This window comes from Asterias rubens, chromosome 10, assembly GCF_902459465.1.
Source record: "Asterias rubens chromosome 10, eAstRub1.3, whole genome shotgun sequence".
Taxonomy (NCBI): domain Eukaryota; kingdom Metazoa; phylum Echinodermata; class Asteroidea; order Forcipulatida; family Asteriidae; genus Asterias; species Asterias rubens.
Window position 1 is genome coordinate 2022849 of NC_047071.1, and position 16461 is coordinate 2039309.

The 16461-nt window shown below is 38.5% G+C and overlaps 1 protein-coding gene across 1 annotated transcript; it reads left to right on the forward strand.

The window, feature by feature from the left end:
* The first annotated feature begins 3807 nt into the window (after window positions 1-3807).
* Window positions 3808-13578, forward strand: LOC117295533 (GPI mannosyltransferase 3-like). The gene is made up of 13 exons (XM_033778230.1): window positions 3808-3969; window positions 4788-5163; window positions 5691-5808; window positions 6100-6204; window positions 7168-7316; window positions 8031-8180; window positions 8701-8752; window positions 9190-9401; window positions 9908-9972; window positions 10560-10782; window positions 11007-11196; window positions 12122-12160; window positions 12732-13578. The coding sequence occupies exons 2-13, from the start codon at window positions 4823-4825 to the stop codon at window positions 12831-12833; spliced, it is 1746 nt and encodes a 581-aa protein (XP_033634121.1). The 5' UTR covers window positions 3808-3969; window positions 4788-4822; the 3' UTR covers window positions 12834-13578.
* Window positions 13579-16461: the final 2883 nt, after the last annotated feature.

Genomic DNA, 16461 nt, shown 5'->3' on the forward strand with positions numbered 1-16461 from the left:
AGGATTGACATGATATTGTAGTAGTATGGCAACATTTCACAGATTGAACATTTCTCAAATCAGTTGTTCTTAATATTATACAATGTAGTAACTTATAATGAATCTGTTTTCTGTCATTTATTTTCAGCGTTTCTACATTAGGATGGAGTTTCCAGTTTGCAAAGGTCTCACAGAAAGTTAACCTCACAGGGCTTGGTAGTCACCACGTCTAGACGACCCACCCAGGATCTATTGTAGGACATTCACTTATTCAAATCAGGAAATTCTGGAAACAACTGCACCCAAGAAAAGAACCATCGAATTATGTTACCCCTATTGCCTGATCATTCAACATCATCCACTGTGGTTTTGAGTTATTAGTTAACTTTGCCAGCCTGAAATGTGATATCAAGCAGTGAATGCATTTACACAGCGCCTACATGTACAGTTGCTCTACCCTACACAACCCTACAATTGAATGGTTGGTCAACTCGCTTGAAAATAGCCACAACTGTAAACGGGTTAACTCTTACTGCAACAATCAAAAACAAACCTCACTCATCTCAGATGGGGGTTCAACATTCTAATCTTATTGACCCTTTGCACAAAGCGCAGCAGACTTGCCAGTGCCTATTTTGTCCCCCATTTTGGGAGTAAAAAGAAAATACACAAAGGAATTAACTCCCAAAATGGTGTGAAAGTGTGTTCCGCGTTGTGCAAGTGGTCGATATTATAAAGCTATTTACAGAATACAGATTCCAATTTACACTTTGAAGTCTGTGGCACCATGCCTTTTAAATTCCATTTGATTCAGTTCATCTTGCAAGAAACTTGAAGTCACTCCTCCTGATTTGTCAGTGTGAGACTTAGGAATTGCATGTTTTAAAGAACCACTGCATGTTTAACGTTTGGTTTATTTCAGAATAATTATAGTTTACTGTGGGTATGTTCCAATTTTGTCATCAGAATAGTTTCATATAACAAAATTGGAACTTCTTTGAAACATCACAATATAAGACAAATAAACTACACAACATAAAGAAACAATCTTTTTGGGAAGACAACAGTTTTAATAAACATGTTTTTATGTACATTTGTCTTTGAAACTGTTATTCTTTTCAAAGTTCAGGAAAAAACATTTTGTTAACATAATTATTATTGAATTTAATTTGTATACATGTGTACTTGATTTGATTTGTGTTGTACATGTATTTTGATCTTATACAAGATGAAATATAAGTTGCTGTGTAATAAAACAAGATTTGAGAATGTTTAAAAATTTACATTGAGGTGTTGAAATCGAGTGATTATTTCAAGCCTAGAATTTCATCCCTGAGAGGGCAAGGCCATTTTCATTTTGCAAAGGGCACTTCACTTAGTAAAACCTTAACAATCTATGGGAAGCTTTTGAAGGGGCACCAAGGCCAATCCCAGGGGCACTAGGGCCATGGCCTCCCTCCGTGGAATTCCAGGCCTTTATTTTGTGTAATTGTTTGATGCCTGATGCTTCGTTTCACCAAGGCATGTTCTTAATAAAGGGCACCCTTAGATGAGGAATTTTTAAGTTTCTACAGGAGCATTTCAAGGGCACAAAGGCATTGACCACACCAAGGGGCACGGAGGCAATTGCCTTTATGAAGTATCAGGCCTGACATATGAACAATAGAAACACTGGAGGAAAATTGTTTTAAATAGCCACATTGGGCACTTGCCTGTTTTCAGGCATTGAGCATTACAAAAACCAATGATTCACAGATTTGTTCATTTTAGTTACTGCAACTGCATACTATCCAGCCATCAGAGCTAGAGTCTGACGCTTAAAAACTTTCATTCTGGGCAAACTACAAGGAAAACAATATTTGCAGTTCCTTTTGACTAAGCTCATACTTTACAGATCAACCTAGACCAAAGACCCATAGAGCATCAAAAAGCAAACAGCTGCTTCTATTTGGATCTGTTGTTAGAATAACAGCTTCAATCAAACCAAACCACATTCATTATTATAACAATTAAAATTTAATTTACATAAGTCTTTGAGACCAACAGGGTTGCACTGCAACTATCCCTGCCATCCATCAGAAATTACCACAGATTTTGTTTTACTAACAACAATAAAATCAAAGGATGCTGCCATTGCTGTCCTAGGGAGGCCCAGTCTGTACATGCTCTCCTCCCAATCTTTGATATGAAGATATCAACATGATCAAGCACATTTGGGTTCTCCATCAAATTTGCCGTCTAGCAGCTACCAAAGATTAACACAGCTCAAGTTGGGGCCTGTAGGAGGGGCCGGGTCTGGCGTGCGATCTACCAGTCCACTCTCTGGTCCAGTACTAACAAGACAATTCTCTTGAGATTTTGTTCCTCAAGTCAACTGAAGATTAACTAGTTGAGACATGTTAGGAGGGACCAGGGGCCGATTTCACAAAGATCTAAGATTGATTGTAACTGTAAATCAGATCAATACTGAAAAATGTGTCTTGCGATAAATTTGATTGCTTTATGAAATCGGCCCCTTGACTGATCATGACCTACATCTACCACTCTGCAGTTCTGGAAATAAACGGAGACCACGGATGCCCCATGTCCTGGCATTGGTGTCCCTTCAAATATGTCCCACACACTTCCAGATTTTAAAATTGAAGTGGCCTCTGCCTAAACGAAATGACCTTGCCCCACAACATTGAAATTCCAGACCTGACTCTGGGTGGTACTTACAAGATGATATTCTTGGTTTATTCCTCAATTGAAGATAAAACGAGCTTTAGTTGAGAGTAGACCCGTTGGAGGAGGCCAAGACAGCTCGAAAGGTAAACACACTTGGAGGTACTACTTATTGGGAAGATCTCATGATTTTTGATTCTCCGACTTTGTCGTACTCGCTTATATAGTTCTTTCCTGGTTTGCATCACCTTGGTCAATGTTGAGTTCTGCGGGCACTTGATTCTCCGCCAGTTCCTTCTGAGCTCGTTCGAGATGATACTTCTTAAACATTGGCTTGTAGATGTAGAACCCTGCCATAGCACCGATGATGGTTGCCACGGCAATATGCGGGAATGGCAATCTGGGTACACGAATCATCGTTGTTTGCGAGATGTCCCACCTATGAACATTTGATGCGTTCTGTGAATAAAAAGGAAATGTACTTAATTAAATGGAACATGTTGTTTTATTTTCAGTAAAAATGTATGCATGTATTTTAAAGTTATATTTAGCATGTTTAGTAATATTGTTCGTTTGATGTATCCATGTGGTACTAGTAAATAAATAAAGTGACTGAGAAAGTTTTACCTCAAAATTGGCATTTTAGCAGATATTAGAGTGAGACAGAGAGTGAGACACAGTGTTAATTTTTACTATATGAAATAAACTTTACACTATTTTATCAATCATGTCAGTGTTTAGTTTTTTTAGAACATAAACAAGGAATAGCAAGAAAAGAAGGATACTATTATTATTTAGATTGAAGAAGCTTTGTAATTAATAGTCAATACCACTAAAATAAAAAGTTACCATATTTTATACAAATACAACAATTATTCTTGAAACAGTTTTACAGCCCGACCGAGCCTGGTTAGTTTTGAGAGGCTCAGCTAGCTCATGGTCAAATTATTATTTATAGAAAATAGAGCTAGCTCCATGCTGAGCCTCAGGTCAGCTTTAAAAATGAGAAAAGTAGCCTACATTGTGAATTCAAATTGTCACAACTGTTTCCTGATCCTAGGATAGCTTTGTGATAAACTTCTTCGAAATAATAAACAACTCTAAATAAAATGCTGTTACAAAACACAGGAATTTGTACAAAATTATAAAATAGTTTACCTTTAAAAGCAGGACTTGTTGTCAGACTTCGCAAATGCAAAAGTCAATGTGATTTCAGGCGAGATTGTACGGGCCCAGCCTAGAGCTAGTTTGAAACACGAGAGGGCGTTCTACTTCAAACATCCCTTGCCGAATCCTCTTGCACTAGACTATCGAAACCACAGGCCGGTAAGTTCATGCAAAAGTGCCTTTATTGATTTAACATGAATGCCACTTTTCAAAAAGATTTTTGTTACATGACCTGGTCCACCCCAACGTACAATTTATTTTGTAATGTAATGCTATAAGCATCTTACTTTAGTGTTTTGGCAACTAAAGATCTTTTGTCTGACACCGTCTCTCGATGACCATGCATGATGCTTTGCTTAGCTGCTTTACGACATGCAGTGGCAGTGGAACCGTTCTGACTGCCCGTGACTTGAAACTGTGTGAAGACGCGCACTGCAGCGCGGTTGACTTTCATTAGAAGTATGCATCATTCTCATGAGAGTTTTGAACACAGTTGTAGGCAAATTTGCAGAAGATCTAGGAACTTGGGTACGAAATCAACTCACAATAACAAACAAGTGAATAGGTGTTCCAGGCGGGCAGATTGCCCTGGGCGATCACCTAAAGTTATCCCTGGGCTACTCTCTAATCACCTAACTAAAGTTATAAATTATATTTTACTTATTAATTTATTTTTATTTATTTTTATTACAACACTTGTAGTACCTGTGGGGTAAAGGCAGGGTAGTGGGATCGGTTTATGTTCACAATATGCATTAAAAACAAAGAGGGATCGGGATTGAGTCTAAATTATTGTTGCCTCTGTTCTGGACTAGTTGATATAACATTGTCGCAACTACCTCTGGACCTGGTTGCATTACAATAACATGTTCTATTGTCTTCTTCAGTACAAAAGACATCCTGCCAAAATGTTTAAAACATACATCAAATATATAGAGCAAGCTTAAAACAATATTTCACTTTGAAACTATCCACAGGAGGTCTGCAAGTTGCGGTCCACGTGTCAAAGGTCATGGCTCACAGCCTGAGGTCAAGACAGGTGTTCACCAAGATAGTTAAACAACCAGTAGAAGACGAGGAACCAGACCCCACCACACAAAGTAATCAGTCAACGAGGGTCACAACAACAGAAGGAAATAATGCAGGCTCCGCTAATCAGTTGGAAACAGAAAAGACGCCCGAGCCAGTTCTATCCAAAGAGAGAACTTCTCCGGAGCTGAAACCATGGCCGAGGAAACGGATGTTGTTGCTCTTGATCTTGTTCCGTTGGTTGAACGCCGCGTTGACTCAGACTTATTTTGCTCCTGACGAGTACTGGCAGTCTCTGGAGGTGGCTCACAAAGTTGTCTTTGGATATCCTTTTTGTAATATTAGGCCGGCCAGGAACTTCGTCTTTGAGAGGGAAAGGCCATTTTCATTTTTCAAAGTGCGCTTCTATTGAAAAAATTATAAGATTATGGGAAACTTTTGAAGGGGCACCAAGGCTTAGACTAGGGCCCAATTTCATAGAGCTGCTTAGATCTAAACAATGCGCCCATCTTTTGAAATAAAAATGTTCATTGATTAGTTTTATTTTATAGGCCTACATCTACCTTTTTAAAGGATTAAAACAATCAAAGGTATACTAACTTTTTCTATATACAGTTTACTGGAAGTTAAAAGTTCACTTTGAAAATGGCACTTCTATTGGAAAATCTTGAAGTCTCTGGGAAACTGTTGAAGGGCACCAAGGCCAAGACCAGGGCAACATGGCCCTGGGCCTCCTTGATATTCCAGGCCTGCAAGTTCCGTTTAACCCTTTAGGATATGTATGCACAACCCCAATAACCACAAAGATAGTAAGATCTTATTTCTTTGAGTACACCTTAACATAAAGACACGTATGGATATCTGACCTGGGAATGGAGGACTGGTCTGAGAGGTTTTGCTCATCCAGCCATCTTTGCTGTTTTGTATAAAGCCCTTGCTGTACTACAACTGGATCATCCTATATTAATAGTAAGAAGACAGTTCAATAATACAACCCCATTAATAGAGCAGAGAATGTTCTGTGTGTAGTTATCTGTGTATAGTATACACTACACTTAAATCTGGCGAATATCTATTTTAAGGAAATTTGACACGGATTCTCCAGATTAAGTGGAGCGTTCACACTCCAATTAAAATATTATAGTCCACTGTTTGGAAAGGGAATTACATTAAGATAACAGGTGTGAGTTGTTAAAGACAAAAGGATGTATTATTCTTAGAAAAACACTCAGCAACATTTTTTTGCTTCTCTCATTTCAGATTGTATTGCCTCGAATGCTCCAGGGCACATTTTCAGCCATTGGAGATCTCTACTTGTATAAATTTGCTCGGCGTATGTGGGGTGAGGACACTGCAAGATGGGCTGTATCCTTTTAATTGTCTCGTCTTTGTTTACAGAAAAAAAGGTTTTCGGGACATATTGTTGATTATCAGAGTTGTAGCTAGACCATCTTGTTGGTAGATTCTTAATCCAGACATTTTTACTTAGTGGGCCACCGTTGCTGAAGTGCAAGCTTCAGGTAGGCGTGATGCTAGGTTTCCAAATTGTTCATGTTATGGGGCAAAAATGAACGATCTTTTGACTGTGTTCTTTCTCTGTGTAATTTGATACACCTCATCATCAGCTAGTGGTGTGTGAGACTAATGCATACTATTTTGGGGGAAATCTCTGCTCTGCAGCATTGTGTATTCTGCTCCGAGTGCTGGGCAAAAAATTTAAGCTGTGGTCGGGCCAACCTGGCGACGCTCACACTGTGGCTACAACACTGTTAATTACACGTACCTTGACCTAATGTCTAAGACCCAACAAAACAAAACTGTTTTGAATTTTGAACAAATGCATTCCAGTTCATTTGATCGTGTACGAACAATCCGTTTGATCGTTTACAATTTTTTTTTTTTGCTAAGGCACATAAGGGCGAGTAAAAAACAAAACATGTTTCACGTCCTGGTTTTTCAAAAAAAGGAGGAAGAGGGGCTTTTTATTTTTTATTTTTTATTTCAAGATGGCCGCCATTCTTTGTTAAAATGTCAAATATCCATTGTTTTTTCTACTGCTGAAATACACAAAACATAAATGAAACAATTTAGTCGAGGCATTCAGACAAGACATTCAGATCGTTTTTGCTGAGATCATTTAAAATAACCCTATTTAAAAAAAAAAAAATAAAATAAAAAAATGTGCATACAAAAATGAAATAAAAAATTAAATAAAAAAGGAGGCGGCCTGTAAAAAGGAAGCGGGCGGGGACGCGAAACGTTTTTTTTTTTTTACTTAGCCTAAGTTCATGAGGTAGATTGTGTACCTTGACCAAACTTCAACACCAGCTGTTCTGTCACCTCAGCTCCTGGTTTGTTTTCTACACGGCTGCTCGGACCCTTAGCAACACAATGGAGATGATCCTGACAGTGTGTGGATTGTTCCATTACCCGTGGCCTTTGTACATGCTCAAAGGTTCCCTCACAGACAGAAATATGTAAACACCTCCATCTTCCTATAGACCAAGATATCTTTTTACTTGCACCTTGACCTCAGTCTGTAGCACATTTTTTGAAATTTGTTCCAGTGACCGAGCACTTTTGCACTCAAGTACGACTGTACTCATTGGAAGATAGATAGAAGATGTCTTGTTTATAATATAGTAAGGTTTGCGGTAACACCATGTTATGATAATCTGTAAATGAGTTGGGCTGGTTCTGAAAAGACACTGTTGGTGTCAACTCGATGTTCGATTAGTATGCTCTGATCATCTGTTAGAGAAAAGAAAAAAAAGTTCACAAAACAGAGCTGACCTTGTCCATTCCAGTGCAATTCTGACCATTTTCCTACCGACTATATACTCTTGTTTACAAACATGGAATTTTGTCTTAGAGAGGGCAAGGTCATTTTCCATTTGCAAAGGGCACTTGGATTGGAAAATCTTTAAGCCTGTGGGAAACCTTTGAAGGGGCACCAATGCCAAGACCAGGGGCAACAGAGACCATGGCCTCTACGGCCTAGATGTAATTCCAGTTTGTCTTTAGGTCGGTTTTCAACTGCAGTTTCCTTCTGCTGTTGAGTTTTGTATCTTTGTTAAGTGTTTGTTGAAATTCATTGAGAGCACGGGGATGCACTACAGTTTCAGATTTGTTTTGTTTTTAACTTAAATTCTCACATTGGCTGAATAAATAATTATCTGTCTTGTACACAGTTCCTCAGTTGGCTGGTATCTGTTCTGCGCATCATTAGCCACCGTCATGCGCCCCACAGCAGGTATCATCTGGATTCCACTGTGTTTATGGCATCTAGCAAGAAGTCAAAACTTGTTCATCACGCTCCTGGTAGATATGATCCCAATGGCGTAAGTTGGAAAGTTTGTGAAGAATAATAATAGTATTTTTCCATGGTAAATGAGCCACCAGTGTATCCGACCCAGTTCCTCCTATTAGAGTGTTTGAGCGTGAAACCAGACTTTCTGCTTCTTCTCACCCATACACTCTTGATTTGTTGAGATGTAGAAAAAAGAGTCATTCCAACAGCTGTATGCCACGTACTGTATCTCTTTGGAACGCCTTGCCTGGTGGATGTTTCCCCCCATCCTACAATCAGGACTGTTATAAGAAGAATAGCAATTCCTGCCTCCAGCTCTCCTGATTTATTTTCATGTTTAATCAATTTCTTCTTGTAGCCCCTTACCCAGAGTGGCTAAAAGCCTCGTTTGGGGCAAAAAAAAAAAAAGTTTATGAACAAATGTATATGTTACTCTATTGAGCGAAGGGGGAAAACCCAGGAAAATTTAAAGTTGAGACTTCTATCGTTCACCACTCTGCTACAGCTTTGATTATTAACAGCTTGGTCTTTTTCTTTCTTGTTTCCCTCAGCTCTGCTTCTCTCAGCTGTTCCTTACTAATAGATCGATTGTTTTACGGCAAGGTATGAAGTTGAAAATATTTTACTCTTGAAACACAAGATGTAACCAGTATCCCGTGCTTGAAAATATCTTTTTTTCTTTTTTTCTTTCACCAATTTAGATAAAAAACACTGGCTTTGTGGGAACCCCCTCATTCTAGAGCTGGGCCCAATTTCATGGCCCTGCTTACCGCTTGATTCTGCAAGAGAATAATGAAAGAAAAAACCAACAAATTTGTGTGCGTTCAGATGCATAATAAAAGGCTTCGAGCCTGAAGTCTTTCGTCAGATTCAAAAATTTGAGTGAGAAATTCCCTCTTTCTCAAAAACAACTTCAGAGGGAGCCGTTTTATACTATCAACAGCTCTCCATTGCTCGTTACAAAGTAAATTTTTATGCTGACAACTATTTTTAGTAATTACCAACAGTGTCTTTAACCTCTTTTCTTCTCTACCTCCCAGTGGGTTTTTGTACATTTTAACTTCCTGCGATTCAACACTCTCTACAACATCAGCTCATTCTACGGGACGCAATCCTGGCACTGGTATCTGAGCCAGGGCTTGCCCATCATTATGGGCACTCACATTCTACCCTTCATCCTCGGTATACGACTCGCTGGACGTTCCTACAGACCACTTGTCATACTCATGATGTGGACTCAATTTATTTATAGGTGAGCATTTTTGTTCAATGCCAGGGCTCAATTTTGGAGGAAAAATCCACAAGATCATACAGCTAGTAGGTAAAAATTGCGACCTGCGTTTGCGGCAAACAATACACTGAAATGAATCTTGGGAATTGAAAATTAGTCGGGACTAGTGTCAAAGTGGGGACTACTTTAGTCACGACTAATCAAGTAGTAAGTTTCACTAGTCGCCAAGGCTTATTGCATTCTCACTAGGAAAATGCTACCAGTTGCTACTCAAAACTCATCATTTTACTACTCAATATATGCACAGAGCGTGCATAAAATATGTTCAGTTAAAGATGTTATTCATGTAAAATTTGCTGGATGCAGTCCTTCGTTATAGAACTTGTGTGGTGGATGTAGTTTTTTCTTTGTTATCCTATGCTCATGCAAATATCCACAAAGCTGACAATATGCCAGTTGGTTGAGTGTCAATTGTTTAACACAGACCACCACTTTTTCTAATCCAGTTTCTTTACTCTTTCCCCCAGCCTTTTACAGCACAAGGAGTACAGATTTCTTCTACCTTTGGTTCCCATAGCCATGGCTTTTTGTGGTAAGTTATGATTCAAATTGTGGGCCTTTGTTAACTCTCGTTCTCTAGGTAACTTTCCTGTGAGTTAACCAACCAATAGCCACAGGTCTAATTAACTCTCCTGACCCAAGCTTAGCGGTAAGCAATTTTGTTTGCCTACTGTAGCAGATAAATTTGCTAAGGTGTAAGCGTATTACACAGTTTAGCAAGTAAATTAGGCGGCCATCTTGTGCATTCACCATGGATTTGTATTGTAGTTAGAATGCTGTAAAATGGAAAACGTACAGTAAGCACAAAATTGGCTGTTGGTAAAGCTCTATGAATTTGGGCCCAGGTGTTGTCTGCAGCAGCACCCGGCCATAACACTTGTTCATTTGAGCAAGTAATTGCTCATGCAAAACTAGGAAGGTAGTGCATTCTACTGTACCAGCCAGGCTCCTAGTGGATGATACCCATGCGTACATCCTTATGGAATGTGAAGGGGGTAACCCTGCTTTAGTCCCAAGAGTAGGTTTCTCAAAAAATGAGTCCAAAGCTGTTTTATTGATTAAGTAGCATTCCATCAAAGACTTGTTTTGAAATTTCAAGATTTGTTTTCGTCCACACAGGGGTTTGTCTAAGAAGTCTTTCAAGAACGGGTCGGGCTACCGGCCTGGCCATATTCATACTGTGTACCAATCTACCGGCGTGTCTGTACACCGGTCTAATTCACCAGAGGGGTACCGTTGATGTTATGGGGTATTTGCAGACCATAGCACACGCTCCTAATGTTCACTTCAAAGTACCGTCGGTGCTCTTTCTCATGCCGTGTCATTCTACACCATACTTCAGGTAACGTGAATTAATCCTGTTAGAGTCCATTCATATCTGTATAATTATCACAAAACTCTCAAAAGGAGTTTGGACCATTAGGACTAGTTCTAGGAGATATTTAAAGCGTAAGGGCTAGTCCTAAGTTAGGACATGTGACTCATCCTAACTCGAGATAAGACTAGTCTTAAATCTTTGTGAAATCCATCTCAGTGCCTTTAACTCTATCCAATCTCTACTTCCAGCCATGTTCACGCTAACATCTCAATGCGATTCCTGGAGTGCCCACCTAATCTTAGTCGATACAGCATGGACACCATGTACCAGAACGAAGCGGACATCTTCTTTGAGAATCCGTCCGACTGGCTCAAGTCGGAGTTCAAAGCCGGTAGTAAGCTACCGAGGTACCTCGTGTTCTTTGACGTACTCCTACCGGTGAGTAAATGCAATTTTTGACAATATTGATTACTGAACATGAAAGTGAATACTTCAAAATGTATAGTAGGGATGAAAGGCACTGGACACCTTTGGTAATTGTCAAAGACCAGGGGTCGATTTCACAAAGAGTTAGGACTAGTCCTAACCTAGGAGATATAAAAAAACGTATGGCTAGTCCTAAGTTAGGAATAGTAACTCATCCTAACTCGAGTTAAGACTAGTCTTAAATCTTTGTGAAATCCACCCCAGTACTCACTTGGTATTCCTAACATATGCATAACATAGCAAATCTGTGAAATTTTTGACTAAAATTGGTCATCTAAGTGGCAAGAGAATATATTGAAATAAAAAAAAACACTCTTGATGCCCAAATTTGTGTGCTTTCAGATGCCTAATAAAAGGCTTCTAATCCATACACTCTTGATCTGCTGAGATGTATAATGTAGAACAAGGAGCCATTCCAACAGCTTTATTCCACGTACTGTATCTCTTTGGAACTCCTTGCCTGGTGCATGTTTCCCTCCTTCCTACAATCTAGACTGTTTTAGGAGGAATATCAATTCCTACCTTCAGCTCCCCCGAGTTCTTTCACATTAATTTTAAAAATAATTGTTCTTCTTAGCCACATACCAAGAGTAGCCTTGTTTGGGGCAAACTTGCATAAACAAAAGTGTTTAAAGTTTCAGAAGAAAAAGTGCATACTTGTTAAGGAAAGAGCGAAAAGCTGCCACTGCATTTTTATCAAGAACACCTAATCCACCCATGCTTTTATATATTTCTAATTTTTTGTTGGTGTATGACATTACCTTTAAACTATGACACTACCTTTAAACTTTCCTCACATACTCAACATTAATGGATTAAAACAAATGATAAATAATAAATGCCCACCATTTTAATTGTTTTCATTACTTATTTGCAGAAAATAAAAAGATATGTGTCAAGTAAAGGCTACACCAAGGTAAGCATTTTCTCAACTTCAATATTTCTTCATATTTGAGGTCAATAGTAGTTATTAGACCCATCCTTTTTTATCATTCAAAGTAAACACATTCCCTTACTGAAAAGGTAGATACTTTCTGAGTTTTTTGTGGCAAAATCAGAAATTCTTGAATGTAGCTTTTCATGTAAAGCTGCACCAAATTCCCTTGTTTAGTTTTATCAGAGGAAGAGATCAATAAAATAATAAGAATCCCTCGGGATTAATAATAAAAAAAGTAAACAAACATACTGTAGCGGCGGTGCCGATCGACTGGCCGGGGGCGACAGCACAACTCCCCGCCGAAGCACTAATCGCCCATGCAGGCCCGATTGGTAAACTCGCTCGCCAGTGAAGAAGTCCTCTGGTTTAGGCGTACTTCTTTGTGTAAAAGTCATGACTTGTTGAGTGTCAATAAAGCTCCAGAACAAGGGACAGAAAAGCTAGTATTTGTATCATTTGTGTCATTCAAAGCTGTGTACATCGCAACCCCTAGTCAATACTACAATATGTTTTTTAATTACTGGATTTCTAACTCTTTAACCCCTGACAGGCTGCATCATTCTTCCACACGCATGTACCACTGGAAAGTCGAATAGGAAACAATGTTGTTGTCTACGCCAGGCCGCTCAAAATTCCCCTAGCACCAGCGTGACGAGAAATAAACCCCACCAAGTAATCCACTTCGCAAGGTCGGTGCTACAAAAAAATATTGAATTAAACAGATGCATATTTTGTTCTTTTTTGAAGGACATGTTCAGGGTCACCCCACCAATCTATTTTTTTGACAAAGAAATAAAAATTATGCATGTCTAACAATAGTCCTGTTACATGTGAGCCTTGCTATCATCTGCCATGCAACTTTAGAAAATACTCTTGTTCAGTTTTATTTATGTGTTTTAAGTTGTCACTATAGTTCCTTGGTACACTGTATTAAATTAAAACCCTAACCCCTATAAGAGCCCCTCTGATCCACATACCCTGCCAAACACATCAGAAATGAGAACCATGCCAAATGCAAAAAAAAAAGCAACATGGGATTTTGTTGCATTGAATTAGGACCGAGCAAGGGTGTTTGCCTGCTATTGCTAATAAGTGTGTAGTAGTGACTTGGCTAATTTGTGGGGACCATGAATTCGGTCAAATGCAACAAATTCCATCAAGGTATAAACTTGACTGCCAAAACAAAATGCAACACAAATATGAAGTCACTTGACATCTAAATGTAACAAATTCAGTCAAAGAATGACATCTGAGGTGACTGCCAATTGCAAAAGATTATAACAACTATTGCCATTTGGTCAATGTTACATTTAGCATCGTGAGGGCTTTAAAGGGTATATGTACTCTTTCCTAACAAAAAACACAATGTCAACAGATTTACATTAAACTTACACAGTTTGAAGATTATGAAAGTAGAAAGCTTTTCTTGAAATTTTATATACTGAGGTGCTGTAGTTTTTGAAAAATGAGTAAAAGTAATAATTTTCGTCTCAGTTTTAGCATGTAAAAACGTATTAACCAGTTATGCTATGGTTTTGGTATAACATCATAAATGGTTAAGGAGATTTGACATGCTAAAATAGTTTTGGTCTCATGAGACCCAAACTATTTTGTGACTTGTTTTACTCATTTCTCAAAAAACTACACAACCTCAGTTAGTAATATTTGAAGGGAAGCTTTCCACTATCATTATCTTCAAACCCTGTAAGTTTAATGTAAATCTGTGGACGTTTTGAAAAAGTACCCGAATCCTTCAATGTTGGAAAGGTCACAGTCCACTCTATTTAAAATCTAAACTTGACAATACGAAAGTGTTCAACTGAGTATTACTTTGGCCTTTTATGTGGACGGTGAACAACTCATTTTGAGAGTTTACGAAAAAGTAAACCTGCTGGATGCCTTAGTTATGTGAACTGTATGAGTAAGTGTTTGTATTTATTTTTAATAGTGTAATGTACATACAATTGTATAAAGACGCAGCTGTTGGACCTGTATACATGTTGCTGTCTCATTTAATATACAACACTCCCACCAGATTTTGTACAGGCTTTTGATAGGTACTAATCATGTTACTCAACTAAAATTAAATTTGGGGTTGAGACAAAGAAAAATTGATGAATTCAATAGTTGGACTTGAACCTGGGTCCTCTGGATTGAGGTGTTGACGCTGCTTTACCAACCGCGCTATCAAGCCCTAATATTGAGTTGAGGGTCTCCATTTTTTTGTCGATATCTTTGCTCGGGGTGGGGGGGGGGGGCACCAGTCACATTTTTAGGAAGTGGAGGCAGTGGGATCATCTAAGGGGATGCGACTTTTCATTTCAAATCAACCAAAAAAACCATCAGGGAAACTGACTGTGAAAATTAATTTAACAAAATTAGGGTTTGACAAAGAAAAATTGAGTGGAGCGGGATTTGAACCTGCAAACTCAGGATTAAATTTATTTATGTATACATGTATGTAAATATTATGTGATCACCAAGGGTATGTGGATCTGTGTGGGTAGAGATTGGTTATGTGATTTATTAGCAGCCTGGAGCAAGTTTGGGTGGCGATTAGAATTGGCTACACGGACTAGACTAACCAGAAACCATAAAGCACAGGGAGATTGACTATATCAAACCATGCACGTAGCATGGTCGACTTTGGTCAATTTGAAAGTTAGGTCACAGTTTATGGTAAAGTCTAGTAGTCACTCACACAGACTTGCTTGTGTATGCCCATTTGGCTGCCGGTGCTGCATACTCCTAAGGAGTTCAGATAACTTCAGGTACAATATTATTAGGGCTGATGAATGGGGTATTTAAAGAAACACAATGCCTTGGATCGAACGAATTGGTCTATAAAAAGCCGTTTGTTATTAAATGCATATGGTTGGAAAGATGTTTTCAAAGAAGAATACAATGATCCATACAAATCTGCCTTGATGTTGCGTGGTTTTCTTTCACTTTGCAAACTAAAACGGTCGGCCATTTATAAATGGCTGACCGTGTTAGTCGACGAGGTAAAAGGAAAACCACGCAATTTGGAGGCATGTTTGTGTGGATCATTGTATTCTACTTTTACAACATCTTTCTACCCATATGCATTTTATAACAAACGGTTACAAATGCTTTTCAAAGACCAACTCGACCGATCCAAGGCAACGTGTTCGTAACTAAGGTGCTTTGAGGGGGCCTACCAGTTACACACATACATTGGAGTACATTGTAGAAGTATGTGCAATAAGATTGCATGTTTAGGGTATGGTGGTATTGATACTGTTGATAAACAAAAATAACAAGAATGGTTTTGAATTTGTAAAAACTGTAATAAACTTGATCCGATGTCAATGCTTTAAAAAGTATTTCATGCCCCATGCCTACACAAGGCTCTTCTAAGAAATAGTACAATTAAAAATGAAGACAACAAAAAGTGGAGTGAATGTTTTATATGTTTGATTATTTCTCCGTTTAACGATCATGCCCCAAAATTTAGATAACAATTATATTTAGCTACCCCATGTCCCAAGCACCTGTTACTTGGCAACTATCTACTACTGGGATGTTTTAAATTCCAACCCTGTAGGTCTAACTTAAAATAAGCTTGGGCGATATTGCTTTTTTTTAACCCATGATGTATCGTCAAAAAAATATCGCGATATTCGGTGAGATCGTGATATCGCCCAAGTTACAAAGTACTAACTAAGAGAGCTCTGCTGTTTTTAAGAGGATTATTGCCAGATTATTGATAACAATTCCGAAAGGGAAAAACGCCTGTCAAATCTTAGTAAATAATAATAATCAATATAGAATACAAAGAAGGCGCTCACTCCCATGGCGCTTGATGGGGAGGAAGACCAATTAGGACCGAGAATTGTGTGAGTATGCTTGTTTTGAACAGGTGAGATTTCAAGTTTTTCTTGGATGTTGTGATGGATGGAGATGATTTGACAAACATTCCACTGAGAGAAGTGTTCAATGAACGTGAGTACAGAACACATACGATATGCAGTCTTCTTGTAACTATATCACATGTTTTATTTATAAGGTCTTCACAATACATCAGGTCAATTAATATAAAACAGGTTTGTTACTTTTGCATATTACACGTTGGGATACACCAAGCGAGGATACTGGTATTGGACAATACCTTGCCTTATAAATGAATAAATAGTTTTCACTGTAATTCATAACCTTGATACGAAATGCATGCGCAAACGTTGCACATGCATAATGCGAGTTGTGCTGCGTTTACCCAAATGGTTAACTTGCACACTTTACACAATAATGACAAAGAA